The 15,768-nt window shown below is 36.8% G+C and overlaps 1 protein-coding gene across 6 annotated transcripts in view; it reads right to left on the bottom strand.

Moving 5' to 3' along the window:
- The window catches only part of jbug (filamin-type immunoglobulin domains fbug), a 166,294-nt gene that overhangs the window by 110,879 nt on the left and 39,647 nt on the right, over positions 1-15,768 (bottom strand). For all 6 annotated transcript variants that reach the window (XM_089647232.1, XM_089647226.1, XM_089647231.1 and 3 more), the window contains exons 4-13: positions 11,293-11,535; positions 10,275-10,498; positions 8,801-8,942; positions 8,044-8,207; positions 7,572-7,747; positions 3,386-3,498; positions 2,615-2,778; positions 1,483-1,725; positions 927-1,044; positions 73-808 (exon numbers count right to left, since the gene is read on the bottom strand). In XM_089647232.1, the coding sequence (XP_089503358.1) occupies positions 73-808; positions 927-1,044; positions 1,483-1,725; positions 2,615-2,778; positions 3,386-3,498; positions 7,572-7,747; positions 8,044-8,207; positions 8,801-8,942; positions 10,275-10,498; positions 11,293-11,535 (2,323 nt within the window). The remainder of the gene's footprint in view (positions 1-72; positions 809-926; positions 1,045-1,482; positions 1,726-2,614; positions 2,779-3,385; positions 3,499-7,571; positions 7,748-8,043; positions 8,208-8,800; positions 8,943-10,274; positions 10,499-11,292; positions 11,536-15,768) is intronic.

The raw sequence follows: 15,768 nt of genomic DNA, 5'->3' as shown, positions 1-15,768 counted from the left end.
ACTAAAGCCGTCACCTATATCAATTGAACCGTTCAACGTTCTGAATGTGATATATCTAATACACAAACTGACCTGTTAATTGGACTAGCAGTTCTTCCAATGGGACTGGTTGTCCTATGCAGATCGGGTCTTGTTGACTCAGAGAATCGGTTTCCAATTGGACTTGCAGTAATATTACGAGGGCTTTCCGATCTGTACTTGGACGTTGTGATGTTGTCCTGTGACTTAGTGACCCTCGTTACAAAACTGGAATCTGTAGTATCAAAACTTGATGAGTTTTTAAGTTCGTAACTGTCATTGAAGGACGATTTGTAAACATTTGAATCGTCTAATCTTGATGTTGAATCTCGTGAGATTTTCTTATTGTAATCTTGGCCCAGACTGGATTTATTATAATCAGTGCTCAAACTAGATTTGCTGTAATCTTGGCTCACGTTGGTATTGTAATCCGTGCTTAGACTAGATTTTTTGTAATCTTGGCTCAGATTAGACTTGTTGTAATCAGTGCTCAGACTAGATTTGTTGTAATCAGTACTCAGGTTAGATTTGTTATAATCAGTGCTCAGATTAGATTTGTTGTAATCAGTGCTCAAATTAGATTTGTTATAATCCTGGCCCGACTTGCTGTAATCATGGCTCGATTTGTTGTAATCCTGGCTCGTCTTACCGGAGTAATCATGACTCAGGTTTGACTTGTTGTAATCTTGGCTCAGACTAGATTTGTTGAAATCATGGCTCAAATTTGACTTACTGTAATCCTGGCTCAGATTTGAGCCGTTCAGAGGACTGCTTTCGCGGTATCTGCCAGCTGGAAAAATATCAATTACCAATTGAAATTCATAAATAAGACAAAAAACCTATGACAGCGTACATAATAGGTATGAAAAAGATTGAATTAAGTTTTCAGTTAAATGCAGTTTTTTTACCTGGACTACTGACTCTGACAGGACTTTCCCGAGTTTTGGAAGATTTGCTCTTGTGCGAACCAACTCTCATCATAAAAGGTGATCCTTTCACATCGTACCCATTGTAGTAAACGTATATCTGTAAAGATAAAACCATCAGTTTATTGACGTACCAGGAATCCTTCGGGTAGGTTCTGTTACATTCTTTATACGTGTTTACTGAAAAATATAAAACCAATTTCATACAAAGTTCAAAATTTTTATTGAGCTTTACGAATTTGTAAATATCTATTTGACTCCTGGAAAATTTTCATTCTGTGATATAAAAGCGTTTACCAAACTCCAATTGATATATACTTAAAATAATATCTTATCGTACAATACGAGTTGCGGGAAAATCAATCCACAAGTCTCGAGAACTGAGGTAAGGTCAGTACCAGAGGGATGTTTTTTTTCTACCCGATGAGGGGGATGCCTATCGCAACTTATATAATCTTATAATTAAAAACTATCTTTTTTTCTGTAGGTATTTATTTTATTTTATTAAAAAGGTTTTTTAATGTTAATATGTTGTTACCCTATGTTTCCCGTTGTCCTTGGGCATGAACGACACTCTGTAGGAGTGCGTGTCCAGCTTCTCCACGGCGCACATGATGCTTCGCTTGTCATGCACGATATCCACGGACACCTCCCCCTTGTGCAGGGGGCCGCAGCCCGACGTGTCCAACAAGAAGTAGTGCGCCTTGTGGGCCACGGCTCCCTCCAGGCCGGATACCTCCACGCCGGCGGGGTCGAACACGTCACAGGTGAAGGGGCCACCCTGTTTATTAAAAAAAAAATTGTTTTATTCGGCCTCTCATTAAAAACATTACTTTTTGACAATTTTTTTGTCAAACTATAATATTAACCACATTTATGATATAAATTATATTTTTTTGCGTATTCTCTTTTAAAATTCATCTAAGAATCCCCTAACGTGTTTACTCGAGGATACACTAGCTAGAACACGTATAAGCAAGAACTTGGAGAATTTTGTATTGTTGTATACTCGGCACACGGTGTCTGCAAACTCGTAGTACAAGAATCTACATCACATTTGCAGTCGATTTTGTTGTTTAACTTTTTTGATTTGTGCTTTCGTTTGCCAGTAAATTTAGGACAAATTTGGATTTTTTTAGGCCAAATCAGCTGTTTTAAAATGCGTCAAAGTGAAAACCCAGCTAAAAAAGTTTTTTGATCCTTTAGTTGCCGAAAAAAGGGAAAAAAGTTTTTAAGAAATCGAAATGCTCAGATCGTTTCATGATGTCGATTCATCACTTTCCCGTTTGTAGTTTCTGTACACTGTGTATAATCAATAATCCCTTACAAAACCAAGTCGCTCCGAAATCGTGGGTCCACAGTAGTAATTCTTGGTACTTTAAAAAGTCTGCATTCTTCCACATCCCCCAAAATCCGTAAATATCATCGTTTTACCGTATAGAATGGGTACATTTTTTAGATTATTTTAATTGTTTTGTTATTTTTTGCTTCTGTACCTGTTTTGTTAATAGTAGGGGGTGATATTTTATTAAAAAAATAAAGAATTGTTCAACTGGGTACTTGTAATATTTAACTTTTTTAAATAGGCGATCATCATATTTTACTAACAAAAGTCTTCATCACCAAAATGAAAAATATAAGCAATGGAAGACATTTATGTTTATTTTTACCTGAATATTCTTTCCCTGGTAAGTAATTGATATTTCCCAGGTTCCAGGTTCGTCTGGCTGGAAGATAGCGGAGCTGGTGTCATCCACTGTCTGCAGGGGGCACCGCATCGCCCTGCCCGATGGACTATGCGCCGTCACCATAATGTCCTCGCGCCGTGGGGCCCCTGAAATAACAATACGATGCCTAAAATTACAAATTGATCTGGATAATATTTACTAAACTAAGGCCATATTTACCGATGCCCGAAATTCCGGGTATATTTTACTTAGTAATTTTATTGCAGAACGTTCTCTGTCTATTGTTTACATTTTAAAATCAAATCGATTATATTTTTTGGGTTTTTATTACGATACTGGCATATGGCCGGATACTCAAAATCTCAGGCACATTCAATTTGTGCCCTGATTAGTTATTCTCTGTAATGTTTATTTGGTTGTAGTTTAGATACCGCCCGCCAGATGTCGGTAGAAAGTATGGATGTAAGTTAATATTCAGTAAATGTACTTTTGAGGGTTTTCAATAGATTGCGGTACTTGCACCATCTGACAGAGATAGCATGCCGGTTGTACCCGAATGGTTCTGAGTGCAGCCGATTCTTTAACTAGACTGGAAATGTAGCCAGTTGCACAGTAGGGGCACTAAATAAGATTTTTTTCAAAAATAAGAATTGCCCAAGTGTCCTTTTGAATAACCACTTTTGATTCTGACTAATCAATTTTTTTAATGAAATAACTATAATTTCGAACACAGATTAGGAACAAAAAAATTACCTGTAGCGTTAACAAGGACTTCGACCAAACTTCCCAGGGCACAAGGGGCCATTCCTGGAGGAGCCACTGTCACCAAGCGGGGGAGCACCCGGAAGAAGAATCGATTGTCCACCCTGAGAAAAATAATTCAAATGGAGACTGTAAATAAATTTTCATCAACATCAAGAATCTGACCTTTTCGTGATTATTGATTTGAGTGTAGACTGGTTGAAGGAGACCATTTGACCTCTCAAGCAGGACTCTCCTTACCCATCGCCTTGTACCGTAGTGGGAGTGATGGATTCATACGCCCGTTACTCCTGAACACACTGATGCCCCAGATTCCTGCCCACACTTTACACCTTTTTGCTTTCCTGAACTTCCTCTCCTTTTTTTCCTTAAAGAGACCCTCCACAAAGCATCCCCAAAGATGACAGACCACTAGGAAAACTATTTTCCTCATGGCTTCCTGTGTCGAACTAATGTAAAAAAATGAAATTCACATCTTGTAATGTAATCTAGCCATCAGTCACATTGTCAGATGACGTGGAGCAATCGTTTTTAACTTAATAAGGTCATTTCTTTCAGATTTTTGAATAATACCTCGATGGTAAGCCATCTGTTGTTGCCATAGTGTTGATCTTTGACATCAAGGTACGTGCGCGGCGGTACTGCAGAGCTGTCATTCAAGTTATGTATTATGATTGCATAGAATTGTGTCTCGTGTGACGTTACAAGACGTCATTGCATACTTATAACCAAAGTTCGCTTTGAAAGCTCAAAACTTCGTCATTTTTGGAGATATCGAAAAAATAATTTTGCTGTCGGTAAAACTCTTTAAGGTTGTATAAAAAAACAGGAAACAACGTTATCAATTATGGTTCCGTGGAAATGAAATTCAAATTAAGACGAAAAAAAACAACCTAACCTAACCCATTATTTTACCATGTTGTGTCATTATTCTGTTTTTACATTAGCTCCATACAGGAGGCCCCGAGGAGAAAAATCCTTCTGGCCTATATCATCTTTTGGGATGCTGTGTGGAGGGTTGAAAGGAAGAAAAGAAAGAAGGACGGAAAATGGTGTGAAGGATGGGTAATAATCTGGGGGTGTGTCAAGGAGTGATGGACGTATGAATCCAACTGCAATGCAAGGCGATGGGTTTAGAGAGTCCGGCTGAAGAGGTCAAAGGGTCTCCCTCAACCAGCATCTCCCGATTCGGCCCAATACGCAGCAGGTGGTCATTAGCATTCACCGCCAAGACCTAGTCAAACCTCATCCCATGAACCCGGACACCCCTGCTAAGTTACCAAAAGTAGCAAGCCACTTGGGGTGACAGGAGTATTAGTTATCCAAAAATGGATCCCGAGGCGGTGGTACCCGAACCCGTATCGTACGGGGGGGTATCTATAATAACCACATTAAGCCGCTAGAAATAGCTCAAAAATTAATACTAAAAATAATGTTGCAAAAAGATGTTACCTTCCCCTCCTTGCAATTATTTCAAGAAGCTAAACTCTTAGATATACGAAAAATTTACTTTATGCAATGTCTGAAATATATATTTTCACGAAATGTACTTTTTACAAAAAACGAAAATCGTTCTAGCAGTAGAGTAAATAATGTATATGAGGTTCCTCTATGCAAAACTAGGCTTGCGCAGAGACATGCTTTTTTCATTGCCCCAAAAATCTACAATGCACTCTATCAGACTGTAGAAATTAGATCTAAAAATATATCGTCCTACAGCATATACAAAAATGTAATAAAGACTTGGATCACCACCATTGACACAAATACTTACATGCTATAAAATCCTACCTTTTAAATTTTATTTTAAATTTACAAATCCTTAATTTTTCTATTTTTTAACCTTCTTTCTTAATTATAATTTTGTAAAAACGGAATTATTTATTTATTTATTTGTTTTTATAAACTGCACTAAACAAAATATGTATACCCACGAACTGGCGATGCCTATGTGGGATTTTTTTTTTGGTATATATGCATACTATTCTATTATATTTTTTATTTAATTGTATCATTTTATTTTTCTTATCTTAAAGCTACCTTTTTTATTTTTTACAGTACCTTGATGTAATACTTGTTTTTGTAATACTTGATTTTTGTAATTATTTCTTTATGCATGTAAAAAAAAAAAAAAAAATTAATAAAGGAAAAAAAAAAAAAAAATGTTTAGGTACAATTTCAGAGCAAATTTGTTGGCTATTTCCAGATGTTTTAAAGTTCGGTTGACTGAAACAAGAAACACTAGCAAAATAACGGTACAAACTGTTTACAATATTTCTTTACTCAGGAGGCAAATATGTTTACAAAATCAGAGCGATTGAATCATAGTTACGCGATGAAGTAATTGCGCACATTCTCCGGGTGTAATAAATTGCAAATGATAACGACACTACTTGCGTAACATTTTCACAGTAATTACTTTTATTTTGTTTTGTTAAATATTTTAATCTTTTGATCGTATGCGAGAATTTCATAAAAAAACATAATAGGGGTGTGATAGCAATGAGGATTGATGAATAAGTTAACGTAATCACGTAACACAATAAATCAAAATCGATGAAGAAATTACTAGCAACTACATATCTGTTTCTAAAAACGTTTATATTGACAGCAGAGTCGGTTTGCGGGGTTCAAAAGTGGTACGTACGTACATGCCAACTTAGCGGGAGATCATATCAACGCGACGATCTTCCATGGCAGCAAAATAATGAATGAGGATAAATTTTAAAAAAATATCGTAAATGATCGGTGTTCCTTCGGAAGTTTTGTGAGGCGCGCCTCAAACTACACACCACCCAACCATGTCAGCTACAGTTTATTTCGATTCCAAGTGACTTCCCCACCTCCCACCGGCACCGGTCTCCATGAAATCAGCGGTTCTCGGAGGCGGGCTCTACTCCAGACTCACTTCGTACTGCGTACGTTTGTACTGCGTTGTTCAATGAGGCGAGTGGAATTCCAGCAAGCTGGAGGTCACGGCTTAAAATCCCGGCATGTGAAAGTATTTTTTTTTATTAATTAATGTTATTTCACAAATTAATCATTTAAAATATTATATACCGTATTTGCGGCAGGTTCCAGGGTGGAAGATACTCTCAGTATCGTCCTGGTGCAAGACCACCATTAGGAATTGTTCCTATTCCTTGAAATGGCTTTGGCCGTTTGGCCGTTTCGGTGACCAGATCTGAATAGCCAGGTATTTAACAACCTTCCTTTTCCTCATCTTCTTCCCCTATCCACTACCTTCAGCCTCGCAATTTACTCCAATTTGGGATGCCATAGTCTCACTGGGTCCAGACAGTTGGGAGCAGTTGAGACTTTTGTGCAGTTTCACATGATACAAAAATAAATGTGGGTAGTGTGTAAATTGAAGTAATCTTGATTTTTTTTGACAGTTTATGAAGAGATAATATTTTAATTGAATAGGATCATGCTACGTCTTGGAAATATAAATCATTTTTCTTCTTTCTCCTCTTACCCTGATTGAGAGTAAAGTTTTTAGTAAAATAAATTAGAAAGTATGAATGCTTTTATAAACTGACAATTGTTTATCCAATTCTTGATGTAGGTCTGCTTTCAATCTTTCCCCGGCTCCTTGCTTTGTTTTTGAACTTGTTTATCTCGACGATCCAATAGTTTTTAGGATTACTAAGCTGCCAAGCGATTATTCTGCCCATAAAATTAGATTATTAATTTTATCAGAACAGAAAATAACAGACTACGGGGATCGAAAATATCGAGTAAAATAAGCAAAAATCTCATAAATTGAACCAAAATACATAATATCAGAGGATACTTATCATATCATAGGTAATCAATTAATAATTAAGTGTAAGGTGTGCCTTCAAATCCAAAAATACAAAGAAATTTATGTTCTTTTAACGCAAAAAACTTGTTTTTTTAGACCTGCACAAGTGTATGATGCAGAATTTCTGGGAGCTATAAACTCGATAATCTTTTTGAGAATGAAACTATTCGAATATGATTTGTTGCTTATTCTTGGTTATGTTAAAAATGCCATATGACCGGAAATCATGATTAAATTAGAATTTCTGGAAAGATCTGGAAATTTTGTGGACTGGAGAAGAAAATCCAGGGACCAAAGCCAGTGGAGAGTGTCAGAAGCGCCGTGATGTAATATCTGAAAAAAACTGTAACACAAGGTTAGTGCACATACCTGACATCATCTACATCAAGTACGATCTCATGCATTCCCATCTTGTCCGGTGTGAAGGTGCCGTGTCCTCTCTCCTGAAGTCTGACGGGGTGAATCTGGTCAGCGGGGGTCACGATGTACGCCTTTATCTGTGAGTACTCCAGCTCTTTGGACAGGATGTCGATGCGGAAGTTCATCTAGAAGATAAATGCAGCGTTAAAATCGAGATGTGGAAAATGAGGGATTATATAAAGCTTTATCAGTAAAATTTTACATCCTCTTATTCAAGAGGAGCTAGGCGTGTATAATAGGCTGTCAACTATCTGCCTACAGAGTATCCGAGATGGAGAAGATAGAATCATTTCCATGGGAGGAGTGTGAAAAAGGTTTTAGGATGGGTAAAAAATATATGGCTTCAAAACGTGTGGTTCTAAATGGTGGTAGGCGGAGTTTGTTAGACTTTCCAACCTGGTAATTGAGGGACATGACTCACCGGTTCCTCAACCCTCCCGCTGGTCGAGGTGAGCGAAACGGAGATGAGGTCGGACATGGGTGGCCTCGGCTTTACCCACTGGAAGTGCGCGGCGTAAGCCATCACCCCGAGGTGCTCCACCTCTCGGGAGCTCATATCGCGGGCAGACAGGATGGGCTCAACACCTGGAACAATAACAAGAGATTGAAATCAGATTTATATTATACCTTTGCGGAGTCTAGCAGATGTCAGGGTCTGCTCTCGAATATATATCACACTGTCTTTTACACAGCACAGCAATGGAGCCAATAACCTTTTTCAAAATAAGACTAGTCCAGGGTAGATGTGCAGCAATAATGTTTATAGGCAACTGTTGCTAGAGAACCTTTGATTACTCTTAGTTGTTCTAGTTTTTTCGGCGAAGTTTGTGACATCATAGCATCGAATCTGGAAAGGAAAAGGGTGTGAGGGGTAAGTAATAATCTGGGTGTGACTGTGTCCAGGAGTAATGAACCTTTGAATCCACCCCTCCCACTGCTTCGCAAGCCGTTGGCTTGAGAGAGTCCAGTTGGAGAGATCAAAGGGTCTCCTTCAACCGACTTCTCCCGATCTGGCCTGTCATGCATTTGTGGACAGATGCATCCGCCGTCAAGTTGCCCTTGCTAAGGCGCCAAATGTGGCGAGCTACTTGGGATGACCTATGGCAGAGATGTTGTCCAATAAATGGTTTCCGCGGCCGCGGCCGCATGTATACTATATAACAAATGAGTGAATATACCTAATTTCCTTCCAGCCTCAATAGCCTGCTGGTGGTTATGCTCCCAGTGCTGGGGCTCAGTCCGCAGCCTTTCCGGAGCTGGGGCGGAACCTCCCAGCCCGCGGATCACCTCACAGGTGGCGTGACCATCGTTCCAGTCACTCTGAAATAATAATACAAAAAACGGCCATGATGAAAATGCAAGAAAAATAAGTTTCTTTTTTTCTAGATTTGAAAAATTTGTAAAACAATATTCAATTATAAAATTAGCGACAAGCACCATTTTTTTCTTTCTACAAGATGAATTATTAACATCTTCTTGAGGTATTCAGTATAAAACATCTGAGATTTTACTAATATGTTCATCAGAATTAATTAAAATATATCCCCCCGGAAAGATCATTTTTTAGGTCTGCCAGGGCAAATTTGATAGTAGGCCGTCAGGGGCCATGCTATTATGTATCTTACTCGAATTTCTACATGACCCCAATCTTTGGTGTTTTTTACAAAATGTTTGGAATGTTTTATGTTCTATATATTCTTTAATATGCTAACGACTTTAGAAAAAGGGTTTTTCAAATACTAAAAAATTTCACAATTTTCTCAATGAAAATCACTAAATAATATTTCACTCGTCGTAAATTAGACAAGGGAAAAACCACCACATCTAAAGCATTATTTTTATAATCATCGCTTGGCACGCGACGTCAAGGTCTAGTGGCTATAATCTTCTTATAATTTTTCCACATTATTCCAAATCGTAACATGTTTCTTGCTCTAGCTTTTTAGCTATTTTGTAGCCATTATTATTACAAATTCTATTAAATTTTCACATTTTTGTCCAAGGTCAAAGGTTTGTTTTTTTCAATAATTCATAATATGTTTTATCTAATCGTAATAGTTATTATGAGATAAATAGGCAATAAATTCAAGAATTTAGTCTTTTAAGCTGCTATTGAGTAGCAAACTTCACATGCATTACTTGTATTCTGTGTATTCTTTTCCACTCGACCTTTCCATCAAAAAATAGATATAAAAAACTACTATCTTCTTGCTTGTCTACCCAAAACCCACTTTTCTTTGACTCATATAAAGTAATATAGTTAAAAATTATTCCTCTCCTTCTGTTACTCTTCTGGAGGCATTGATGCGAATTTGGCCACAATCCACTAAACTTAATGTTAAACTAAACTCATTAAGAGTGACACGTTTTAGCTAACAGTCGTCAATCTATCGAAAAAATAGCAAAGTACATATAATATGTCACAAAATTCATCCATTCTACAGCGTTTTCTTTTGGTGCTCTTTCATATCAAAGCTTGGCAATAAACTCTAATCGTCAATCTTTACCTAGCCAAAATCTCAGAACAACTGATTGGAACTGCATTTGTACTAGACACAATTTTCCAAATCAAAAGACGAGAAGTCATCATCTATTGGGTAATCTAGCAGTTGGCACCTCTCGTGATGTGGTAAGGATGTAAATCAAGCTCACCGTGAAATTCGTCACAGGTCTCTGTAGCCTTGAGTTGACCCATCTTAGGGTGGCGTGGAAGCCAGGAGAGTCTGGCTTCATGAAGTAAGAGAGGTAGGTCATTCCAGATAACTCGTCCAGCCATGGGGAGGCCAGGTACTCAGGTTCCAGAACCATGGGTACGCCGAACTCGCGCTGTGCCTTATCCATGGCCCAGCGGCAGTTATCGATGCTGTCATTAGGGTCTGGAATAAATAAAGTTGACTTAATATTTAAACAATCAATGGTTTAATAGAAAGGTGGAGGAATATAACGGAACACAAAAACATAGAGTCCAAATACCTAGTACGGTTGAAAAATTGAGGAAAATAGTATCATTTATGACCCGGAAACAGTCAACAATTTAGGCTCTCCGGGCTTTTGTTGACAGTACTACCAAATACTGTAATTAGGAGAAATGTAAGCAATCAACTAGGTGCGTTTTAAATGTAGTTAACACCCATTGTCTTTAAAATAAAGTCATTTATCATTTCTGAAGCGGAAAATTACTTAAGAAATGGGAGAATATATATTTTTTTTAACTCAGCTGCACCCAACAGATGTCGTGTATCAAATACTGTTACTGGAGTAAAAGAAAAGCCTCTTTTTCTTTCTTTGACGCTGTGACGTAAATTTGGACAAACCATGAGACCAAGGAAGTAGAAGTATATTCACGGATTCAGAAAGATAACCCAGTTTCTAAAGCTGATGCTGGAGCAAAAGGCAGTCAGCAATTGAGATTACAAACTAAAGGAAATAATTATATTAAATGAGCTGCCACCAGCACGTTGTTGTACTATTACACTCTTGCTAGAACAAAATACAGGTCACTGGAACCCAAGGAATTTTGCCAATAAGGCTAAAATATTATCGTTGGAGCCAAAGGCACTCCAGAAATCAATTGAGATGAATGTTATTGGCATTCCATCTAAAAGCGTTGCTGGTGCAAAGGACCGGCCGAGAATGATGTTAGCAAACCAGGCCAAATAAGAGTACTCACTTAACTGCCTCCAATGTGGTGCCAGACCAGGCTTGCAGTAGTCCAGCAGCGCGGTGAGCAGCACTCCGCTGTTCCAGTCCGTGGTGAGGTTGCCCACGCGGCATTCAGGCAGAACTGCCTGTAGCCAAGCCAGCATGAGCTTGCGCGGGGGGAATTTGCTCCGCCCGATCTGGTAGCGGACGATCAGCGACCATATCAGACCGAGGATCAGCTTCAGGTTACCGTTGACGATGTCGACATTGCCTGCAAAAGAAAATAATGGTTTCAAATGCTGCAAATAAGTATCAAATCGTCCGCAGCTTTACATTGACCGCGAGGAATGAAGAAGCATTCTCTACAGCATTTTTATGCTTATTTCGAGTAACACTGGAGTACAAATTATGTTTTTTTAAATAGGGTAAATTATTGATATTCCGCTTAGATGGGAAGTCAGTTCAGATTTTTGGAAGACACGTTTATAATTAGGAGACCAAATGAATATTAATGACAACCCTGGCAATTTTTATTTAAGGTACTGTTTATCGAGGGAATGTTGTAAACATGTAGATAGCGCATTGGGTCTATTGACTGGGCGTTTAAGGAAGTTAAGAAGATAGTCTGCTCATGTATGTCTTTCAATAAACACTGCAAGGCAGCCCCAAAAATTGCATCAATAAGGGGACGGGATATCACGGCTTAGGTCACCAAAAGTGGAACAGCTAAAAGTTCATTTTATATTAAACAGCTTTAAAAGAAAGTTCGAAAAAATACCTGTTAGGTATATTTAAATACCTTACAAATCATTATGTAAAGTTTGAATCAAATCAATCCATCCAAACTATTAAAAACTGTAATACTGTGCGTATGAGTTGTCCGATTTAATTAGGTCCCAAAACGGGTGCGGATTTAATTATAAAGATACAAGAGAGAGAAAAAATTACGAAATTTTGACTACCTACCAAAAAGCGAAAAATATCATAGTGAGACACTAATGGGAAAGGCCTGTTTTATCATACACGGAGAAAACTTAGTGATATAAAATATTGCAAATTTATTAAAAATCTAGTAAAATTATTCGTATTCATGTTAAAAACGGGACTGCAGGTCTTAAACGAATGATTTGACAGGTTTCCTAACAAACTGTCAGTAAAACACGAATATGTTACTAGGATTTCGGAACACGCGTTCATAAAAATTCTAATATTGTAATATTTCGTCACTATATTTATCAGGATAAGTAAATCTGCATGATCGTGTTCCGATATTTTATTCAGAAATGGATTGCAATCACGCAATTTAAAAAATAAGCCATAATCATTTTCTCCGTTTAGTTAAATATTTTATGTATTAATTCTTCACCCATCATCTCTGACGCTTCCATAATTCGTGCAGTTTGATCGTAGCTCGTCGACAGTCAGCACGCTTTCATGCCGTATCACCCTATATTCCTCAAGCCCCCGCATACCCAATTTCTAATGATTTATAACAAGTTTCTCTTTAACTTTTTGAGTTTTTAAGTTCCAATAAACATGTTATTCTTGAAGATAATATCTATACATTTGTTATGCCGAAACGTTAATTATATGAAATTCCCTCGATAGAAAAAAATCACAAAATAAGATCCAACAATTATTTAAAACACGTCTTATTCTGTTATTTAATATGTTATAGACATGAAAAAAATCACAGTAATTCTTTAAATGCAACTAAAGCATTTGCCGAGAGATTTTTGCTCTATTTCAAACGAGTCGTGTTTTATTGAATATTTTCACCATTTTCGCATAATTATTCTAGTTTTTTTTAATATTAGCGCGCTCCCTCTAACATATCTCCCTTTCAAACCATCTTTGAACGCTTACTACAGGGCCTTGAGGCACTCATCAACGCGAGGCTCTACTTCCGTAGCATTACGAGTGGAAGTAGTGAGTCCATCCCTACCGCAAAGACAGTCCGTAAATTGAATTAAATAACAACGAAAGCCGAACAGGTAACCGACAATTCTCCATCTTATTAAAAGGCTGATTATGACGGGATAATGATACAAGCAGAGGCAGCCAGCGGAGGAATACAAGGGGCTGCGTCTCCAGCGTATGGAACAGAGCGTGAACAGACCGTTACCGCTGGCCAACGGGCAGAACCAACGCCATCGCCTGCATTAACACTGTCATCATTCATAAGAACAATATTGCACGGGTTCAACGTACTTCAATTCTTAAATACACTATGATGACCATATTAGATGAAAGAATACACATAGCTAGATAACTTCATCAATATAATTCAATCGGTAACGTCAGGAGACTGGTACAAATGTACTCCTACCAAAATGACAAAGTCTGAATGTCAAAAAGATAACTTGATGAACATTAACATTATTATTAACATTAACCTATATTTAATATATTATGCCTTGGTCCAATCAACGCTACAATATGGTATCATTAGTTGGGGATCCACATACAAAACTAACCTTACTCCAATAGAAGTGGTACAAAGGTTAATAATTAAAATAATATTACGAAAACCTTCCGATTACCCAACGGATCGATTATTCGAAGAATTTCAAGTGCCTTCATTTAAAGATCTTTATATTAAAAATGCACTAATTCAAATCATAAAAGAAAAAGACAAGTATCAATTTCTAACTGAAAACCGTACTAGACTTAAATATATTTTTCCATGCCCAAAATTAAACATTTCCTTTGCACAAAATTATTACACTTACCGGGCAAGAATTTTTTTCAATCGACTACCTGAAGAAATTAGAAACATTAATGATAACATCAAAATAATAAACACTGTAAAAAAATATTTTAAAGACAAACTCACAAAAAATAAAAATGTTTCCAATTGAATTAATCTTTAGAATAACTCACTTCATGAAAAATAACTCACTTCATTTAAATAAGTTTAAAATCATTTAATTTTTAATTACTTACTTATTGCAATAAAACAATGTACACTCCTCTTCCAGCCACAAGCTAATGCTTCTATGGAAGAGGGGTCCTGAAATATTTTATCTTATATTGTAACAAACAAACAAAAATGTACTTATATAATAAATGTAATAAATAAAAAAAAATAAAAAATAAAATATATATAAAAATATATTAAAAAAAATTAAGTGTTACAAATAACCTGACAATATTTGAAAAACTTCAACTACTGTTACTCTTGCAATGATGGAGGACTTAGCAGAGGATATAAAGTAACTCTAGTGACCGACCAAAACTAGATTTTCAGCCATAACCTAATTTCGGCTTCTGTTCTAGTTTCGGCCGAAACCAAAACATATTTGAATAATTAAAAAACACCCTAAAATAAATAGGCGTTTATATTGTTAAATTTGTAAGAGTTTATTGAAGTTTGTGTTAAATAAAATGAGCAGTGAAATAAAATACCAAAAATATTTAATGAATTTATTTTTAAACTACTACGACGATAAATATTTGGTCGATGAATCGAAACGTCACGAACGAAGGTTTTGGGTGTGCTGAAATTTCTGCAAATTTTTGGCCGAAACATAAACTTCTCGCAAGTCGGTCACTAGAACACTCGGCAACTATCCGATCTATTCTTGATGATTAAGTCGTGGAACCCGAGGAAAACAATGATGTGATGAATCGAATATTTAGGTCATATCGAGGATCGGAATTACATAAGGGCATGAGACAATACATGTATGAATGAGAATGAAGTATTAGGTGGGCACCAAGACGAAATTTTACGGCTGTCTGTCCCTTCACTCTACCTCTGCGTGAGAACGGTATGATGTTTAGATGACATCAAAACTAATGGCAAGTTCTCGGACATTGCGTGCATCAGCGATGCTGCTCCTACGCTAATCGCCATATTTGATTATCGACCAATGTGGGTCATTGAAGCAACGTTAATATATTACATAATAATATGATAGTCATTAGTAACCTACGATTTCTTGGAGACGCCAACTAACTACGCAAAGAATGCTTAGTACCTCGACAGGCACAGCCGACATCTGATACTAAGACATTGAATCTGTTAATAAGTATAGGTACATTGATTTGGTATGATTGACATGACAAGCATCAAGTTTAATACTTTATTCAAGAATTATTTTCTTTCGGCGACGATCTGTATGGCTTTGATAAGCACTCCGCATAGATATAGATACATACGTTATCTCCCTCTTTCACTTATTTCTAATCATTTAAAACCAGAACCTTAAATATTGAGAAAAACAACTGCATGCGTTTTCCTGAGTGAAAGTGTTCTGGTAATAGCTGTATTAGAATTAGAACCTCCAGTGAGTCTTTATCCATATTTAATAAATGGTTGCCTTGCTAGTTTAGGGGTTGACGGTCCATGAAAATACATATTATGCTAAAAAAATAGTACCTAAAATAAAAAATCTTTTAATCTGCTAAACCCTTTAATGAAATTGTGAAATTAATAAAGATACAAAATAAAAGTTTATTACGGAATCATTTAGGTACCATTGAAAATGTGGAAAAATAA

The sequence above is a fragment of the Hesperophylax consimilis genome, chromosome 26, assembly GCF_061612785.1.
Source record: "Hesperophylax consimilis isolate HC1 chromosome 26, BYU_Hcon_1.0, whole genome shotgun sequence".
Classification (NCBI taxonomy): domain Eukaryota; kingdom Metazoa; phylum Arthropoda; class Insecta; order Trichoptera; family Limnephilidae; genus Hesperophylax; species Hesperophylax consimilis.
This window is presented reverse-complemented; position numbering and strand designations above follow the sequence as displayed.